Consider the following 15,188-nt stretch of genomic DNA (forward strand, 5'->3'; position numbering starts at 1 on the left):
AGTCATCTGCAACTGCTGCACTCCCAGCCTTGCTCAGCTGGAATTCTCATGCCCACAAACAGGTTAGAAGCCCTACATCGATCAGCACCACATGTATTAACACACAGGCAGTTAAACGCGATTCTCTCTTCCGTCACATCCCTGTTACAACCGCACCATTTCACAGAACTGGAAAGAGCTGTGCGGGCATGAGCCAGGCGATGCCAAAGGAACGGGGAAATGCGCAAAGCACTTCCACCCAAGGACAAGGCTGATCCCCATCTCTGTGGCTGCCGGCAGGTCTCTGTACATCCCGAGATAAGCCTACAGCATTCTGGAAAGCGAGCAGATGCATCTCCTCTGGCAGATTGGATGGATCAGATCTGGTTGGCCTTAAGCATCAATAAAATACGCAAGAGAGAAGACTGATATGGAGTCTGGCACCAGGTTCCTTGATTAATTCTTGTTGCCGAGACAGAGTGATCCTTTCTGGTCCTGTATCTCCCAGGCTTAGTAATGAGCACGCATGGATCTGCTGCTGGCCCTTATCCTCCCGTACCTGAGGGAAGTGGTCTGGAAGGTACAGAGCCACCCTAGCAGTAAAGACAAGGACAGAACTTGACGGCCACTGGCCAGATCGTAGTGCAGCCCATCTCCCCAGCACAAGGAATCACATCCCAGCACGGCCAGAGATTTCTGTCATTTTGTCCTCGCTTCAGATCGGGTAGGGCATCAAAATGAAGTTCTGATGCCACATAATCTCCCAGTCTAGAAATCCTTGGCAGTTATTAATCATGCAACACTGAAACACTACACTTTCTCAATAATAAACAAAACTAATTCACTGGAAAACTTTAGTCTACATCTCATTTTGTGATGTGTGACTGAACTACATTTTCACAGAATCACAGAATGGTTCATTTTCACTAACTTCAGCAAACTCCTCTTATTCATTAACCAAAGAAAATAAAAACAGGATGTAAATCAACCAAATGTTCACTATGAAATAACTTTTGGACCCATGAATGGTCATTTCCTGTGGACACAACATTTCAGGTCTATTTCACATAGGAATATTTAACAACTCCTAATCAGCTGCCTAAAGCAGCTTGTGTTCAAGAATGATAGACTTGTTCTTCATTACTGGATAAACTTAAGTTATAGTGGTACTCCCAATTGAAATATTTGCTTCAGATTGGTCAGATTTTTTTTTTTTTTTTAAATATTAGTGATGCAATTAAAACTAAAAATATTTGGGCCACACCTCTGTTGAAATTTCTAGTGCAGACAAATACAAGTACACTAATGTACCACCCTACTCAATGCCCAGATATAGAGAAGGGACAACAAGAACGTGTGGAGCCCTGTGGTCAAACTGCTTATGATGAATTTCTGAACACCTCAAAACTTAGGTAATGAACTTGCGCTGACAAAATCAGCAACAGAAAGCACTTTCAGTAGGGAACATTCCACTACAAACCTCATGAAGTAGTTTATGTTGAAGGAACAAATTATTAACTTTCTTTCGCGCAGAAGTTTTTGAAATTAAGTATTTGTACTCTGAGAGTGCAAATATCAGGTGCTATAATTCCCTGGCATTTATATGAATCCTTTAAAGAGTCAGCCCGAATTCAGGACCGAACAGCTTAAGTTAATCTTAATTTTCAGTATTGAATAAGACCTGATATATAGTTACATAAAAGAACCTTGTATTATCCAATCTGCCTTTGACATCTTGTGGGTGAGGTTGTGCAACTGCCAGGGAAAGGCTAATCAGAGCACTATTAACAACCACCTGAAAAACCTCTGGAGGTTAATGAAGTCCAAGGATTTCCTGTCATTTCTTCAGCTTAAAAATATCACCTACCAGGAAACAGGAGAGTGTTCAAAAAAACGACCAGCATGGAAAACTGCTGTATAAATTTAGGTGTGTGAACTAGGACACTGAGTTATCTTCAACCACAAGAGCTGGTTTGAGTTATCTGAAGCACAGCTGACTCGCCCCCCTCCCCCCACCGGCCACGCTATGCCGACATCACTTCCCACCGTGGACTTTGCATATGCAGTAGGATTTTCCTAGGTCACCACAGCTACAAAGCCTTGAAGGCAAATACCTCAGTCCCTGGCAGACTGACAGGCAAAGAAACAACAGAAGCACATTGTGGATTAAGTGAGATTTTTGTACTATTTTCTGCTGCCCACCGCCCAAACTGGCAGTGAAGAAACCAAGGCAGAAATCACAGAATCACAGAATCACAAGGTTGGAAAGGACCCACTGGATCATCGAGTCCAACCATTCCTAACACTCCCTAAACCATGTCCCTCAGCACTTCATCCACCCGTTCCTTAAACACCTCCAGGGAAGGCGACTCGACCCCCTCCCTGGGCAGCTGTTCCAGTGCCCGATGACTCTTACTGTGAAGAATTTTTTTCTGATATCCAACCTGAACCTCCCCTGACGGAGCTTCAGGCCATTCCCTCTTGTCCTGTCCCCTGTCACTTGGGAGAAGAGCCCAGCTCCTTCCTCTCCACATCCTCCTTTCAGGTAGTTGTAGAGACCAATAAGGTCTCCCCTCAGCCTCCTCTTCTCCAGGCTAAACAACCCCAGCTCTCTCAGCCGCTCCTCGTAAGACTTGTTCTCCAGCCCCTCACCAGCTTTGTTGCTCTTCTCTGGACACACTCCAGAGCCTCAACATCCTTCTTGTGGTGAGGGGCCCAGAACTGAACACAGTATTTGAGGTGCGGTCTCACCAGTGCCGAGTACAGAGGGAGAATCACCTCCCTGGACCTGCTGGTGACCCCATTTCTGATACAAGCCAAGATGCCATTGGCCTTCTTGGCCACCTGGGCACACTGCTGGCTCATGTTCAGTCGGCTGTCAACCAGCACCCCCAGGTCCTTCTCTTCCGTGCAGCTCTCCAGCCACTCTTCCCCCAGTCTGTAGCGCTGCATAGGGTTGTTGTGCCCCAAGTGCAGGACCCGGCATTTGGCCTCGTTAAACCTCATGCCAGTTTTCAACCCAGGAGAGTGTGCGCCTGTCCAGGCCAGAGGCTGACAGTTTCTGAAGCAGAATGGTTCGCAAGCAGCTCTCCAGCTTGTCACAAACCCTGTTCTGAGTTTCAGACTCCATCTACCTCATGTGCAAGCCCATCAGTCTCCCAGGCAGACTTGCTCAGCTTCAGTCTTCCACTCTTCAGGCAATTAATAGCCTTTCTTTTTTGTAAAGTTAATATAGAGTCACACATGTTGCAGGATGGGCATAAAAAGCGCCCTGAAATTCCAGAATGCTTTTACAAACAGCTATGCATCCAGGCATATTTGAACCAAAGGGTTTCACTAGTACTTTAGTGAAGGTGTGGATAAAACAACATAGACAACAATTTGCTTATGGTAAAAACATCCCCATATTCTCTGTTTCATACATATAAGGATCATGGAACTTAGAGCAGCCTTCCAAGAAAATCTCTCAAATGAGTAGCTTAAAAAGGACTTAGAACTGTGGACACTAACTCATATGATTTGATTTCTGTTGTGTTTGGGCATATGTACTATATGAAGAGATTTTATACAGCATAATCAGATAACGTATTGCAAATATAGGCACATACCTCATACCTGCACCTCTTTCTTATTCCTATTTTAAGCAACCTAAAAGACCCCATTAATTTGATCAAACAGGAAAACAACTTTACTTGTAAGAAAAGCAAAGCTGGAGAAGAATATTTCACAAGTTATACAAACTCTCAGCAATGCCTGCGGCGCACTGCCACGTGCACTTACTCTGTAGCTTTTATGCAGCCCCAAAGAAAGCCAGATCATAGAATCATAGAATGGTTTGGGTCGGAAGGGACCTTAAAGCCCATCCAGTCCTACTCCCTGCCATGGGCAGGGACACCTCCCACCCAATCAGGTGCCCGAGGCCCATCCAACCTGGCCTGGAACACCTCCAGGGATGGGGCAGCCACAGCTTCCCTGGGCAACCTGGGCCAGGTCCTCACCACCCTCATGGTGAAGAAATTCCTCCTTATATCCAGTTTAAATCTACCCCTCTCCAGTTTACACCAGACCCAACAGCCATTTCCAGTTGCCTATGAATGCCCATAAATTGTCTGAGATATTTTAATGGATATGAAGGAGATATTCTACATGAGTTTGGACTTTAAAATAGGCTTCTTAGGACAGTAAATCATGCTAAGGCAGGCAGTGATGTAGAAAGCATCTTTCAGTTACAACGGCCTGTTGTGCCTCCAAAATAATGAATTGGCCTGTGTTAAAAGCGAAAGTTTCAAACAAAAACCGGAAGATTGTTTTCAGACTATCAGGCTAAGTATTTCATTAAATAGTATTGGCATATACAATAAGTATTACTACAAAACCTACGCCTACAACTTAGCTTTTACGTACCTGAAGATAACAAGAGAACTGAAGGAGAAATAAAAAAAAATAAAGGGGACAACAGGAAGTAGAGGAATAAGAAATATTATCAGAAAAACACATAACAGCAATAGCCTCAGTGAGAACAGAAGAAACATTAGCCCTAGAGGAGTGGTATTGTTACTGCTTAGTTACCGATCTTTTGAAGCTACCCAATTTTTACTATGTTAGCGTCAAAATCCAGGCAGCGCAAGTAATGGATTGAACTTTTAGCCTGCTGTCCTCCTATTCCTCTTCTTTCTGGTTTGTTCAAACTACTGCTTCCTTCTCCTCTGAGCTGCTCTCTACCATTTCCCTACGCCATGTGAAAGATTCATCCTCATAAAATGCAGTTTTTCTCCTCTTTGCACTAAGCATTCATCATCTCTAACAGAACACAACCTTAAGGAGAGCTGAGTAAAATACAGATCAGTTTTTTCAGTTCAGATGCACTTTCGAGTCTATCTGAACTCAGATTGAAAAGAAAAAGCAAACCATAACAATATTAATATTTTTTTTTATTTATTGAGGAAACCAGTTTTCTCTCAATTAAAAAAAAAAAAGAAAGAACTCTGAAAATAAGAAAAATGTGAACACCAGTATGACACTACAGTATAAAGAACAAGAAACATACCTCTTCCACATCGTTGTCCAACACTACGATTTGTAGTGGAGAAGTCAGATTCTGGTTATCAGAGATGGTTGTTCCCACTGGGGAGGATTCAAGGATGAAGCCCTCATACGTGGCTCTTGTGAAATAAGGCTTCTGATTGTTCTCATCAAGGACTTCGATATGCAGATTGGCAAAGGCAGGAAGAGGATGGCCGTTGTCTTGTTCAGCCTACAAAAATACCTCATTTGTCAAAGGCTCTCAGCCAAGTAAAACTACAAACAGTTACTGACTGGTGTTAACTTATATGTAAGAACTGTAGTTTAGTTATAAAAACAAATAACAAGGTGTAAATTGCCCTATTATGAAACTTAGCATCATGGAAAAAAACCCAAACCAAACAAACATTAGCTAGGATAAAACAACAAAAAGACTTTCCATCACAATAACGTTTTCACCAGTCACAACGTAACTCCAAACCTACATGGCACGCATGAAAAAAAATCATTCCTTAAACTATCCGCATGGAGAGTTTTGAAAAATCTTCAAAGGATTAAAAGAAAATGGGAAACTGCTGATTGAACAACAGAACCTCCAGTGAGACAGTTAAAACCAAAAGACAACGATCGTGCACACAGACATATGGTAGTCGCCACAGGTACTGCAACAGCGTATTTCCCTGGATACGATACTATCTCCCTCTCCCCCAAGTCCATTTTTCTACTGTTAGATGAGTGGGATTTTAGTTTGGTTCTGCCTATTTTTGAACACCAAGCAAAATTCTTTATTGCAACCCCACTTTTCAATGGCAATGCCAGGACTTACTCATTGACACAGTTTCACTTGATTTGTTCTTATTTTCAAACTTCCTAAACGTAGAAGCACTAATTGCCCATTCCAGAGTGTTAATCCAAGAGAAATCATAGAATCATAGAATGGTTTGGTTAGGAAGGGACCTTAAAGCCCATCCAGTCCCACCCCCTGCCATGGGCAGGGACACCTCCCATTGCATCAGGTGCCCAAGGCCCATCCAACCTGGCCTGGAACACCTCCAGGGATGGGGCAGCCACAGCTTCCCTGGGCAACCTGGGCCAGGGCCTCACCACCCTCATTGTGAAGAAATTCTTCATGAAGAATTTCTCTCATCTTGAAGAAATTCATATGTATGATATTGCTTTCTTTTTTGTTTTTTTTTAAATTTACTACCCATGACTAATCAAAGCAAATAAAAGAACATAGAAGTCAAGTAATTTGTTCTTTAATTTGTGAAGAGCAAACCAGTTTTAATCACAGTCCTTCACCTGACCCTGTGGCGGTGACAGCAGCACACTATTACCTTCCTGCAGATGTGGGAAGTGCACTGTGCAATGAACTTCTCAGGCGTAAATGTATTTCAGAAGAGAGAGAGGAGTAACTAAATTATTGTTGTTAACAGTTCTTTTTCTTTGCCGGGATTTTAATTTTCATTTTGGTCTCTTCCCCATTTCAAAACAGATAATTCCTTGTTTTTCAAATCCAGTGTTCAAGGAGCCTTCTTGTGGAAACACATCATTTTGATTCCATCAACTAGTTATTTTTCCTTTCTTCCTTAGATACTTCGAGTTTTTTTGTTGCTGTTGGGTTAGTTTTTTTGTCTGCCAAATGTTAATTCTGTATAAAGCTTTGCTACCAAGCAGCAATAGTAGGCTGTTGATGATAAAAACTTCCATTTCAAGTAAAGAGAAGTATAAACATAAAAATTGTTATTTTGTTCCTGGTAGGTGATGACACCTTTAGTAATTCATAAGAAACTCATTCAAAATACTCAGTTCTCAGGAAGAGAATGTATTTTCCTGTCTAATATATATCAGGGTTACTCTTGACCAAAAGGTGGGCAACAGCAATACTTGTGCAGATTTAAAAGCAGCTGCTAACCTGTCTGCTTGTACGCGGCTATTTTCTGACTCCGGAGGATAAGGTCAGGTCTAAAGAGTGGATTTAGTTAAGCAGGTCCTAGTATCTGAAATTAATAAGGCCTTTCCTGGGAGATTAACTTCTGTTAATGAGAAAAACTCTCTTGAAGCAATTGGGAGTTCTGCTAGTTAATTCACTGGCATGTTAAGATTCCAGTAATCGGGGTGCAGAAGGCCACATATTTATCTACTTCTCTCCTTACCTGCTTCCAGGATACAGGATACTACCAGTCACCAAACCCACAATTGCCTCAAATAATCACTACCATATTAAGAAATGATATTTTTTTTTCAACCAACTTCAATTATTCACATACAAATAGAACAGATAATAGGAAAATAGTCCACCAGGTTCCTGTCCACCTACGGAGACCAATTCTTCTGGGTGATCACAACAAATTTTAAAGAGAACTGAGAAAGCCTGCCTTCACGGGGAATTACACAGATTGAGTTATCGGCCTTTAGTTAGAAACCTTCCAATTGCACGGAATTTCATTCAGAAGAGCAGCACCCAACCCGCCCCGCCCTGGGGAAATCCCGGTCCTGTGGGAGTTAACAGTGATGTATTTCACATCCCGTACAGTAGGAGCTGGTGAAGGCACTGGAGGCCGGATAAGTGACTTCCAAAACCCAAACGTAATTTACAGAAGCGAGATCTATTTTGAAGTTGATGCTCCACTGAATGAAAAGAAAGTTAATGTGTAAAAACTAAATTTGCCAGTCTGACTTCTGACTCAGTCAAATGAATCTTCAAAAATGTCCTTACGTAGAGAGATTTTGCTAAATTAATACACTGAAGGTATGGAAAAAACATCTCAGAAGAAAGTCTGTTTTATGAGCTACAAATACATATGGACCTCATTCTGTTCTATAAGCAGATCTATGGCTGAGCATCATTAAATACTCTGATCCACTGCAAGAAAAATATGCCTCTTGAGAGGAAAAAGATTACACAAAATGGTTGCATGTTTCTTTGTAACAAACGTGGATGTTCCTCGCTACTGCTATGAAGAAATGCTAATAAAATAGAAAATAAAAGGAAAAGAGGGTCCCAATCTTCTCCACAGCCTGAACTATCACCATGAGGGCCTTGCTTTAAAGTGTGACCCCCTACCAAGATAAAAAAAGGAAATATTCGCCTATGCGGGGTGTCCACCACATCACCACCATAGCACCCCAGAGCTCGGCTCTCAGGGGTCGGTGCTCAGACATGAGGAGAGAGAGGGATGAATGCATTTGCTCTGCTGCCCACCTAGCTTGTCCCCAGCACCAAACACCAAAATCCAGTGCCAACCCCGGGACCTCGAATTCCTCTTCATGAGTCAGGCAGAACTCGGTCCAGCACTGTCTGAGCTCTTTGCATCTGACCTTTATTTCCTACTCAAAACTGTCCTTTGCAACAGCAGAACAAAGTAATGCAACGCACTTCTAGTATGAGAAAGTGCCTTAAAAATAAAGCCGTGCTGGAATTGTAACCAGCTCTCGGTGTGCCTTTCTCTACTGCTTTTTTTAGGAGATTCTTTCTAAAACTTGCACTTCTCTAATCCAGCCTACCCGCCTGCCAGACTGTCATTAAAACTCACTTTTAATCAGTTTTACAGACCAAGTGCTACCACTGGACATGGAAGCTGCTGTGACCAATAAAAATGATAAAACACAGCCTCAATAGAGAAAAATAGCTCTTTTCTGATCCTTAGGCTACATAACTCCCGCCCTAATATTCATAAGAGCAGAAAGACAATTGAAAGCTCTTCCTCTCTTTGAAAACTCTTAGCTGGAATGGAGGACAAATTTCCTTACAAGGCCTCCTCCACTGTAAAAATGCAAATAACTGTTCTTTTCTTCTAGCCTTTACACAGTAATGGTGGGGTAAACAAAGCACATGAAGAGCTACATGAAGGAACTGGTACGACATTTCTCGACTACTGGATGGGGGAAAGGCTGTGGATGGAGTCTTCTTGGACTTCAGTAAAGCCTTTGACACAGTTTCTCACAGCATTCTGCTTCAGAAACTGTCAGCCTCTGGCCTGGACAGGCGCACACTCTCCTGGGTTGAAAACTGGTTGGATGGCCCAGAGAGTGGTGGTCAATGGAGTTAACTCCAGCTGGAGGCCAGTCACAAGTGGGGTTCCTCAGGGCTCGGTACTGGGTCCAGCTCTGTTCAATGTCTTTATCAATGACCTGGATGAAGGCATTGAGTGCACCCTCAGCAAGTTTGCAGATGACACTAAGCTGGGAGGAAGTGTGGATCTGCTGGAGGGTAGGGAGGTTCTGCAAAGGGATCTGAACAGGCTGGACCGCTGGGCCGAGACCAATGGCATGAGGTTCAACAAGGCCAAATGCCGGGTCCTGCACTTGGGGCACAACAACCCTATGCAGCGCTACAGACTGGGGGAAGAATGGCTGGAGAGCTGCACGGAAGAGAAGGACCTGGGGGTGCTGGTTGACAGCCGACTGAACATGAGCCAGCAGTGTGCCCAGGTGGCCAAGGCAGCCAACGGCATCTTGGCTTGGATCAGAAATGGGGTCACCAGCAGGTCCAGGGAGGTGATTCTCCCTCTGTACTCGGCACTGGTGAGACCGCACCTCGAATACTGTGTTCAGTTCTGGGCCCCTCACCACAAGAAGGATGTTGAGGCTCTGGAGTGTGTCCAGAGGAGAGCAACAAAGCTGGTGAGGGGCTGGAGAACAAGTCTTACGAGGAGCGGCTGAGAGAGCTGGGGTTGTTTAGCCTGGAGAAGAGGAGGCTGCGGGGAGACCTTATTACTCTCTACAACTACCTGAAAGGAGGTTGTGGAGAGGAGGGAGCTGGGCTCTTCTCCCAAGTGACAGGGGACAGGACAAGAGGGAATGGCCTGAAGCTCCGTCAGGGGAGGTTCAGGTTGGATATCAGAAAAAAATTCTTCACAGTAAGAGTCATTGGGCACTGGAACAGCTGCCCAGGGAGGGGGTCGAGTCACCTTCCCTGGAGGTGTTTAAGGAACGGGTGGATGAAGTGCTTAGGGACATGGTTTAGGGAGTGTTGGGAATGGTTGGACTCGATGATCCAGTGGGTCCTTTCCAACCTGGTGATTCTGTGATTCTGTGATTCTGTGACATGAGTTAACAATATTCACCTTCAAACATTTTTTTAAGAAAGAGTTTTCTCTAACAGCCACTTCTTTCTTCTTGCTTTACACAAAATGTTTAATATAAAATATGAGAAATTGATTTGTTTTCATATGTTACATAACTATATTCCCAGAAGCGATGCTTGGCGAGGAACACTTCCTGCACCTATGATTCATACCCTTCGTAATTCTCCAAAAATATACAAATACCTTTAATACTGACAATTTTTGCTGCATTCCCCGATTCCTTAACTTTTTCTCAGTAGTTTTGTTTTGGCTAGTGGGTCTAGTTTTGTTTTGTAAAAAGATGTATTTATGCCTAAGTTCTTCCAGACATTCACTGCTGTTGGTGAAAGCAGCTTTTTCTCATGGTGGGCTGTTAAACCCTCGCTTGGGCTCGCTGGCCACGGGCTGAGCATCTTTGCTACGCAGCACATAACGTCAGAGTACAGACAGCACACAATGCATATTTGAGAGAAGAGCAATGAAGCTGGTGAGGGGGCTGGAGAACAAGTCTTATGAGGAGTGGCTGAGAGAGCTGGGGGTGTTTAGCCTGGAGAAGAGGAGGCTGAGGGGAGACCTTATTTCTCTCTACAACTACCTGAAAGGAGGTTGTGGAGAGGAGGGAGCTGGGCTCTTCTCCCAAGTGACAGGGGACAGGACTAGAGGGAATGGCCTGAAGCTCCGTCAGGGGAGGTTCAGGTTGGATATCAGAAAAAAATTCTTCACAGTAAGAGTCATTGGGCACTGGAACAGCTGCCCAGGGAGGGGGTCGAGTCGCCTTCCCTGGAGGTGTTTAAGGAACGGGTGGATGAAGTGCTGAGGGACATGGTTTAGGGAGTGTTAGGAATGGTTGGACTCGATGATCCAATGGGTCCTTTCCAACCTTGTGATTCTGTGATTCTGTGTGATTCTGTGAAAGGAAGTCATCGATATTTAAGACACAAAGCATTCTGGCTCTAGTCCCCAAAAGAACATGCTTTGCTGTCAAAACAATGAGTGATCTTTCCAATACATCCAAGGATATATATAAACTTAAATCGAAGGAGCACTCTGCAGTGAAGCTGGCTAGACGGATCACGTTGAAGATCTCCAGTCATAAGGAGACACTAAGAGAGAAAGAACAAGAGTGCAATGAAGTGCTGACGGGTATGGTTTAGGTAGTGTTAGGAATGGTTGGACTCGATGACCCAGTGGGTCCCTTCCAACATAGTGATTCTACGATTCTATGAAGCCTCATCACACTGGACACCCATGGTCAGACTTGCACACTGTTATGAATCGCCCCGATGGAAGAACAGCAGGTGCCTTCACGCGACCCCCCCCCCACACACAAAGAAGCACAGAATTACTCTCTGCCAACTACTGCTTCAGTTAAGTAATTGAATGCACCTAAGGGAAACAGATAAAAGGACAAAGTAACGTGAAATGCGTTAGTTCTCAATTCAAAGATGTTTATCTACATTTACAAGGAAATCTGCTGTGAACAGGTGTTTGTAACCTGCTGCCGAGCAGTGTCAGTGCAGCGTTGAACATTCGCATGCAGTTTGCAGAATGCTTACGTTAAATTTGTAGCCGCCAACACACAATTTTATCCTTACAGAAGACTGGAGATGACATGAAACCAGTCTCGCCAGAGAGATTGTACAGGGCATGAAGGACAACTGACTGGATTACCGACAGGAATTAACATTCTGTGCAGAAACAACATGAAGTTCATTCATTAAACGCATTAGACGAGAGTTCCCCAAAAGAAAAGAGAAATGAAAGCAATGCAATAAACTCCTTGAATCTTCAGGAAAACTAATGAAGATATGGAATCATCTTTCCTGTTGAGCTAGCAGGGATCTGTTTGGCAAGACAAACTAACCTTTGACTACAGAACAACCTCTGTACGAACACTTGATGCATAGGAAAGGCTCTCCAGTGCTCCTGCCGTACCATCTCTGCTCCCTGTGCTCATTGCCACTGGAGGAGGGCAAAACACAGGAGAGCTGGACAGACCCATAGGGTTATGGCTCAAGTATCCTGCTGAGCAGCCAGACACACGCTGCACAACTTCATCTTACTTGCCACAAAGAAGATGTGTTTTCTCTTTCCAGCTTTGATTGTTTTACCTTGAGTGGGGGTTTAACCTGGCAGGCAGTGAAACAACCACTCAGCCATTCACTCACTCCCCCTGCAGTGAGATAGAGAGGAGGGGTGAGGGGGTGGAAAAAAAAGGTAAAACTCGTGGGTTGAGATGAGGACGGTTTAATAGGACAGAAAAGGAAGATCATAGAATCATAGAATCCCTAGGCTGGAAAAGACCTTTGAGATCATCAAGTCCAAATGTACCTCTCCACTACTAAATCGTATCCCTAAGGACTTCGTCTACCCGTCTTTTAAACACCTGATGATGGTGATAATAGATTATGATAATAATAATAATGCTAAAAGAATATACAATACAATTGATGCACAGCAGAACTGCTCAGGGCTCACTGGCCAAATCCACCCTGTTGCTATGCTGAGCGTGATGTCACATGGTATGGAATATCCCTTCGGCAAACCTGGGCCAGCTGTCCTGGCTGTGTCCCCTCCCAGCCTTCTTGCTGGGAGGGGGGCAGAAGTGGATAGGTCTCTGACTAGATTAAGCACTACTCAGCAATGACTAAAACATTGTGATTCTCATACTAAATCCAACCACAGCATCAACTACTAGGAAGAAAATTAACTTTCTCCCAGCCAAAAGCAGGACATCTCAGCATCCTCTCACTTCTACGCCTGCATCCTCTCCAGCCACTGGCCTAAAGAAACACAGCAGGTCCCTGCCTCTCCATTTCAGTTGTTATTTCTGAGTAGTGTTAATTCACCGCCTTGACCTCCTGGGAAGACGGCTGCCGTCTCTTCCAAGCCAGCTAAAACTTACCGCTTCCATCACACATTCAAGACCTACCCACAAAGACAGAAGTAGCGTTGTGTAAACACCACCCTATCTCTGCCCATTATACTTTTAAAGGTCTTGCTCAGCATCCTGTGAAGGTAATGGGAACGTATGCCAAATTCTGATTATCTTAATTCAAAACATTCAGCTCAAGATTCTTTAGATTACATTTCTGTCAGACTTCACCACCCTCGACTACCACAATGCTGGGGTCAACAAATACCCTGGCATCCAATAACTGTCACGTGTAGGCAACTGCCGCTATAGCGCAATAACAGACTTGGCTGCATGAACAGATTCCCAATAAAACTGTTTGCTACATGGATGGCAGCACAATTTTACTTCCACATGCTTATGGTCACAGTAAGATACTACTACATCTGCTACCTAACAGTCCTACAAGGACATGGCCTGTCTTCCTTTTCTGTTTTTCATGACTTTAATACCCATGCAGGCACCTTGTTGGAACTACATGATCTTTAAGGTCCCTTCCAACTCAAACCATTCTATGATTCTATGATCTTAACTCCACATAGCTGGTAACGAGGAAAGACTATGAGACAGATCCAAGCGAATACCTTCAGAGTACAAAACTGAGTTGGGTGAAATACAGGGGCCTAAATCCAAAGTTGTAGCTCTCAGTCTCCTCGCTTAGCTGCTGAGTCTGGATTCCAGGATGTCCCACTTCCTTGTCCTCATATAATGCCTTATATTATATATATAATACATATAAATGTGAACTTTATGCATCTTAGCAATGGTTTGGACGTAAGGAGGACAGTGCTGACCAAAGGCGCTGCAGGCGGCTGCCCAGCGGGAAGCACTCCTGGTGAACTGCAGGAGGGGTCCAAGCCAAGGGGCTCACACTGGAAGCAGACTTCTTTGTTAGCTGTTTCACATCATTTCACATAGTCTGCAGCTACAGTGGCAACTAATGTGAGCAGCAACTGCAGAGGTCTTTGCAGTATTTCAACCGCACCCATAATGAAGATGAGTTCTTTGCTCACCCCTCCACCAAAACCCTCTGGTCAATACAACATGGTAACACTGCCCATCACCCAGAACTTAGAACCGAGACTGCGCAGAACAGATGAAATTTTAGCAGGGTGAAGAGGAAAACTGAATGAATTTTAAAGGAAATCCTGTTGGAATGAAATTTTGGATAGGTTACATTGTAATATCTCCCCTGAAGACCATCATACAGCAGACTGACTCAGAAAAGCTTGCATTTCCTTTATCCTACTGGCTGAAGCAGTGTCTACATTAAATAACTATTTGAGAAAATACAGAAACACTGAGAGCAGGCTGAGATCTCATCTTTGCTGCTCTAAATATTTCCTTACAAGGATCATTCCTTCCTCTGTGCAAAGCTCAGGCTTAAAGAAATTCAGGTTCTGAAATCTTTCTTCTTCCTTTTGCATGAGACCTTTACCAGACCTGAAAGTCTCTCAAATTTCCTGATGAAAATGCCCTCTCTAGCATGTGGACACGTGTGCAATCTTCAGACTCAGGAAAAAAATCAAACCACTGCTCTGGCAAAATGAATACGAGCATATCCCAAGAAGCAGCAGCACTAAGTATTCCGTTTACTCTGTTTACTCTTCTGGATTGAGTCTCTGAATCATAGAATAGTTTGGGTTGGAAGGGACCTTAAAGATCATCCAGTTCCACCCCCTGCCATGGGCAGGGACACCTCCCACTGGATCAGGTGCCCAAGGCCCATCCAACCTGGCCTTGAACACCTCCAGGGATGGGGCAGCCACAGCTTCCCTGGGCGACCTGGGCCAGGGCCTCACCACTCTCATGGTGAAGAATGTCTTCCTTATGTCTAGTCTAATCTTCCCCTTTCTAGTTTAAAGCCATTCCCCTAAGTCCTATCACTCCATGCCTTTGTGAAAGTCCCTCCCCAGCTTTCTTGTAGGCCCCCTTCAGGTACTGGATCATATGGAGATAGTGTCAAAAGCAATGTCCACTGCTCTCTCCATACTCACCAAGCCATTCATCTCATTGTAGAGGCCTATCAGGGTGGTTAAGCATGAACTGCCCTGCATAAACCCACGGTGAGGACTCTCACCCTTCTCCTTGTCCTTTGTTTATTTGGAAACGGCCAGGATTATTTGCTCTACACCAACCTGCCCCAGCACTGAGGCGAGATTGACTGGTTGGTAGTTCCCTGTATCCACCTTCTTGCCCTTCTT

The 15,188-nt window shown here is 44.1% G+C and overlaps 1 protein-coding gene across 11 annotated transcripts in view; it reads right to left on the reverse strand.

The window, feature by feature from the left end:
- PCDH15 (protocadherin related 15) overlaps positions 1 to 15,188 on the reverse strand; it is an 855,028-nt gene that overhangs the window by 205,728 nt on the left and 634,112 nt on the right. For all 11 annotated transcript variants that reach the window (XM_054071964.1, XM_054071953.1, XM_054071963.1 and 8 more), the window contains one exon: positions 5,027 to 5,233. In XM_054071964.1, coding sequence (XP_053927939.1) covers positions 5,027 to 5,233 — 207 coding nt within the window. The remainder of the gene's footprint in view (positions 1 to 5,026; positions 5,234 to 15,188) is intronic.

The sequence above is a fragment of the Cuculus canorus genome, chromosome 7, assembly GCF_017976375.1.
Source record: "Cuculus canorus isolate bCucCan1 chromosome 7, bCucCan1.pri, whole genome shotgun sequence".
Taxonomy (NCBI): Eukaryota; Metazoa; Chordata; class Aves; order Cuculiformes; family Cuculidae; genus Cuculus; species Cuculus canorus.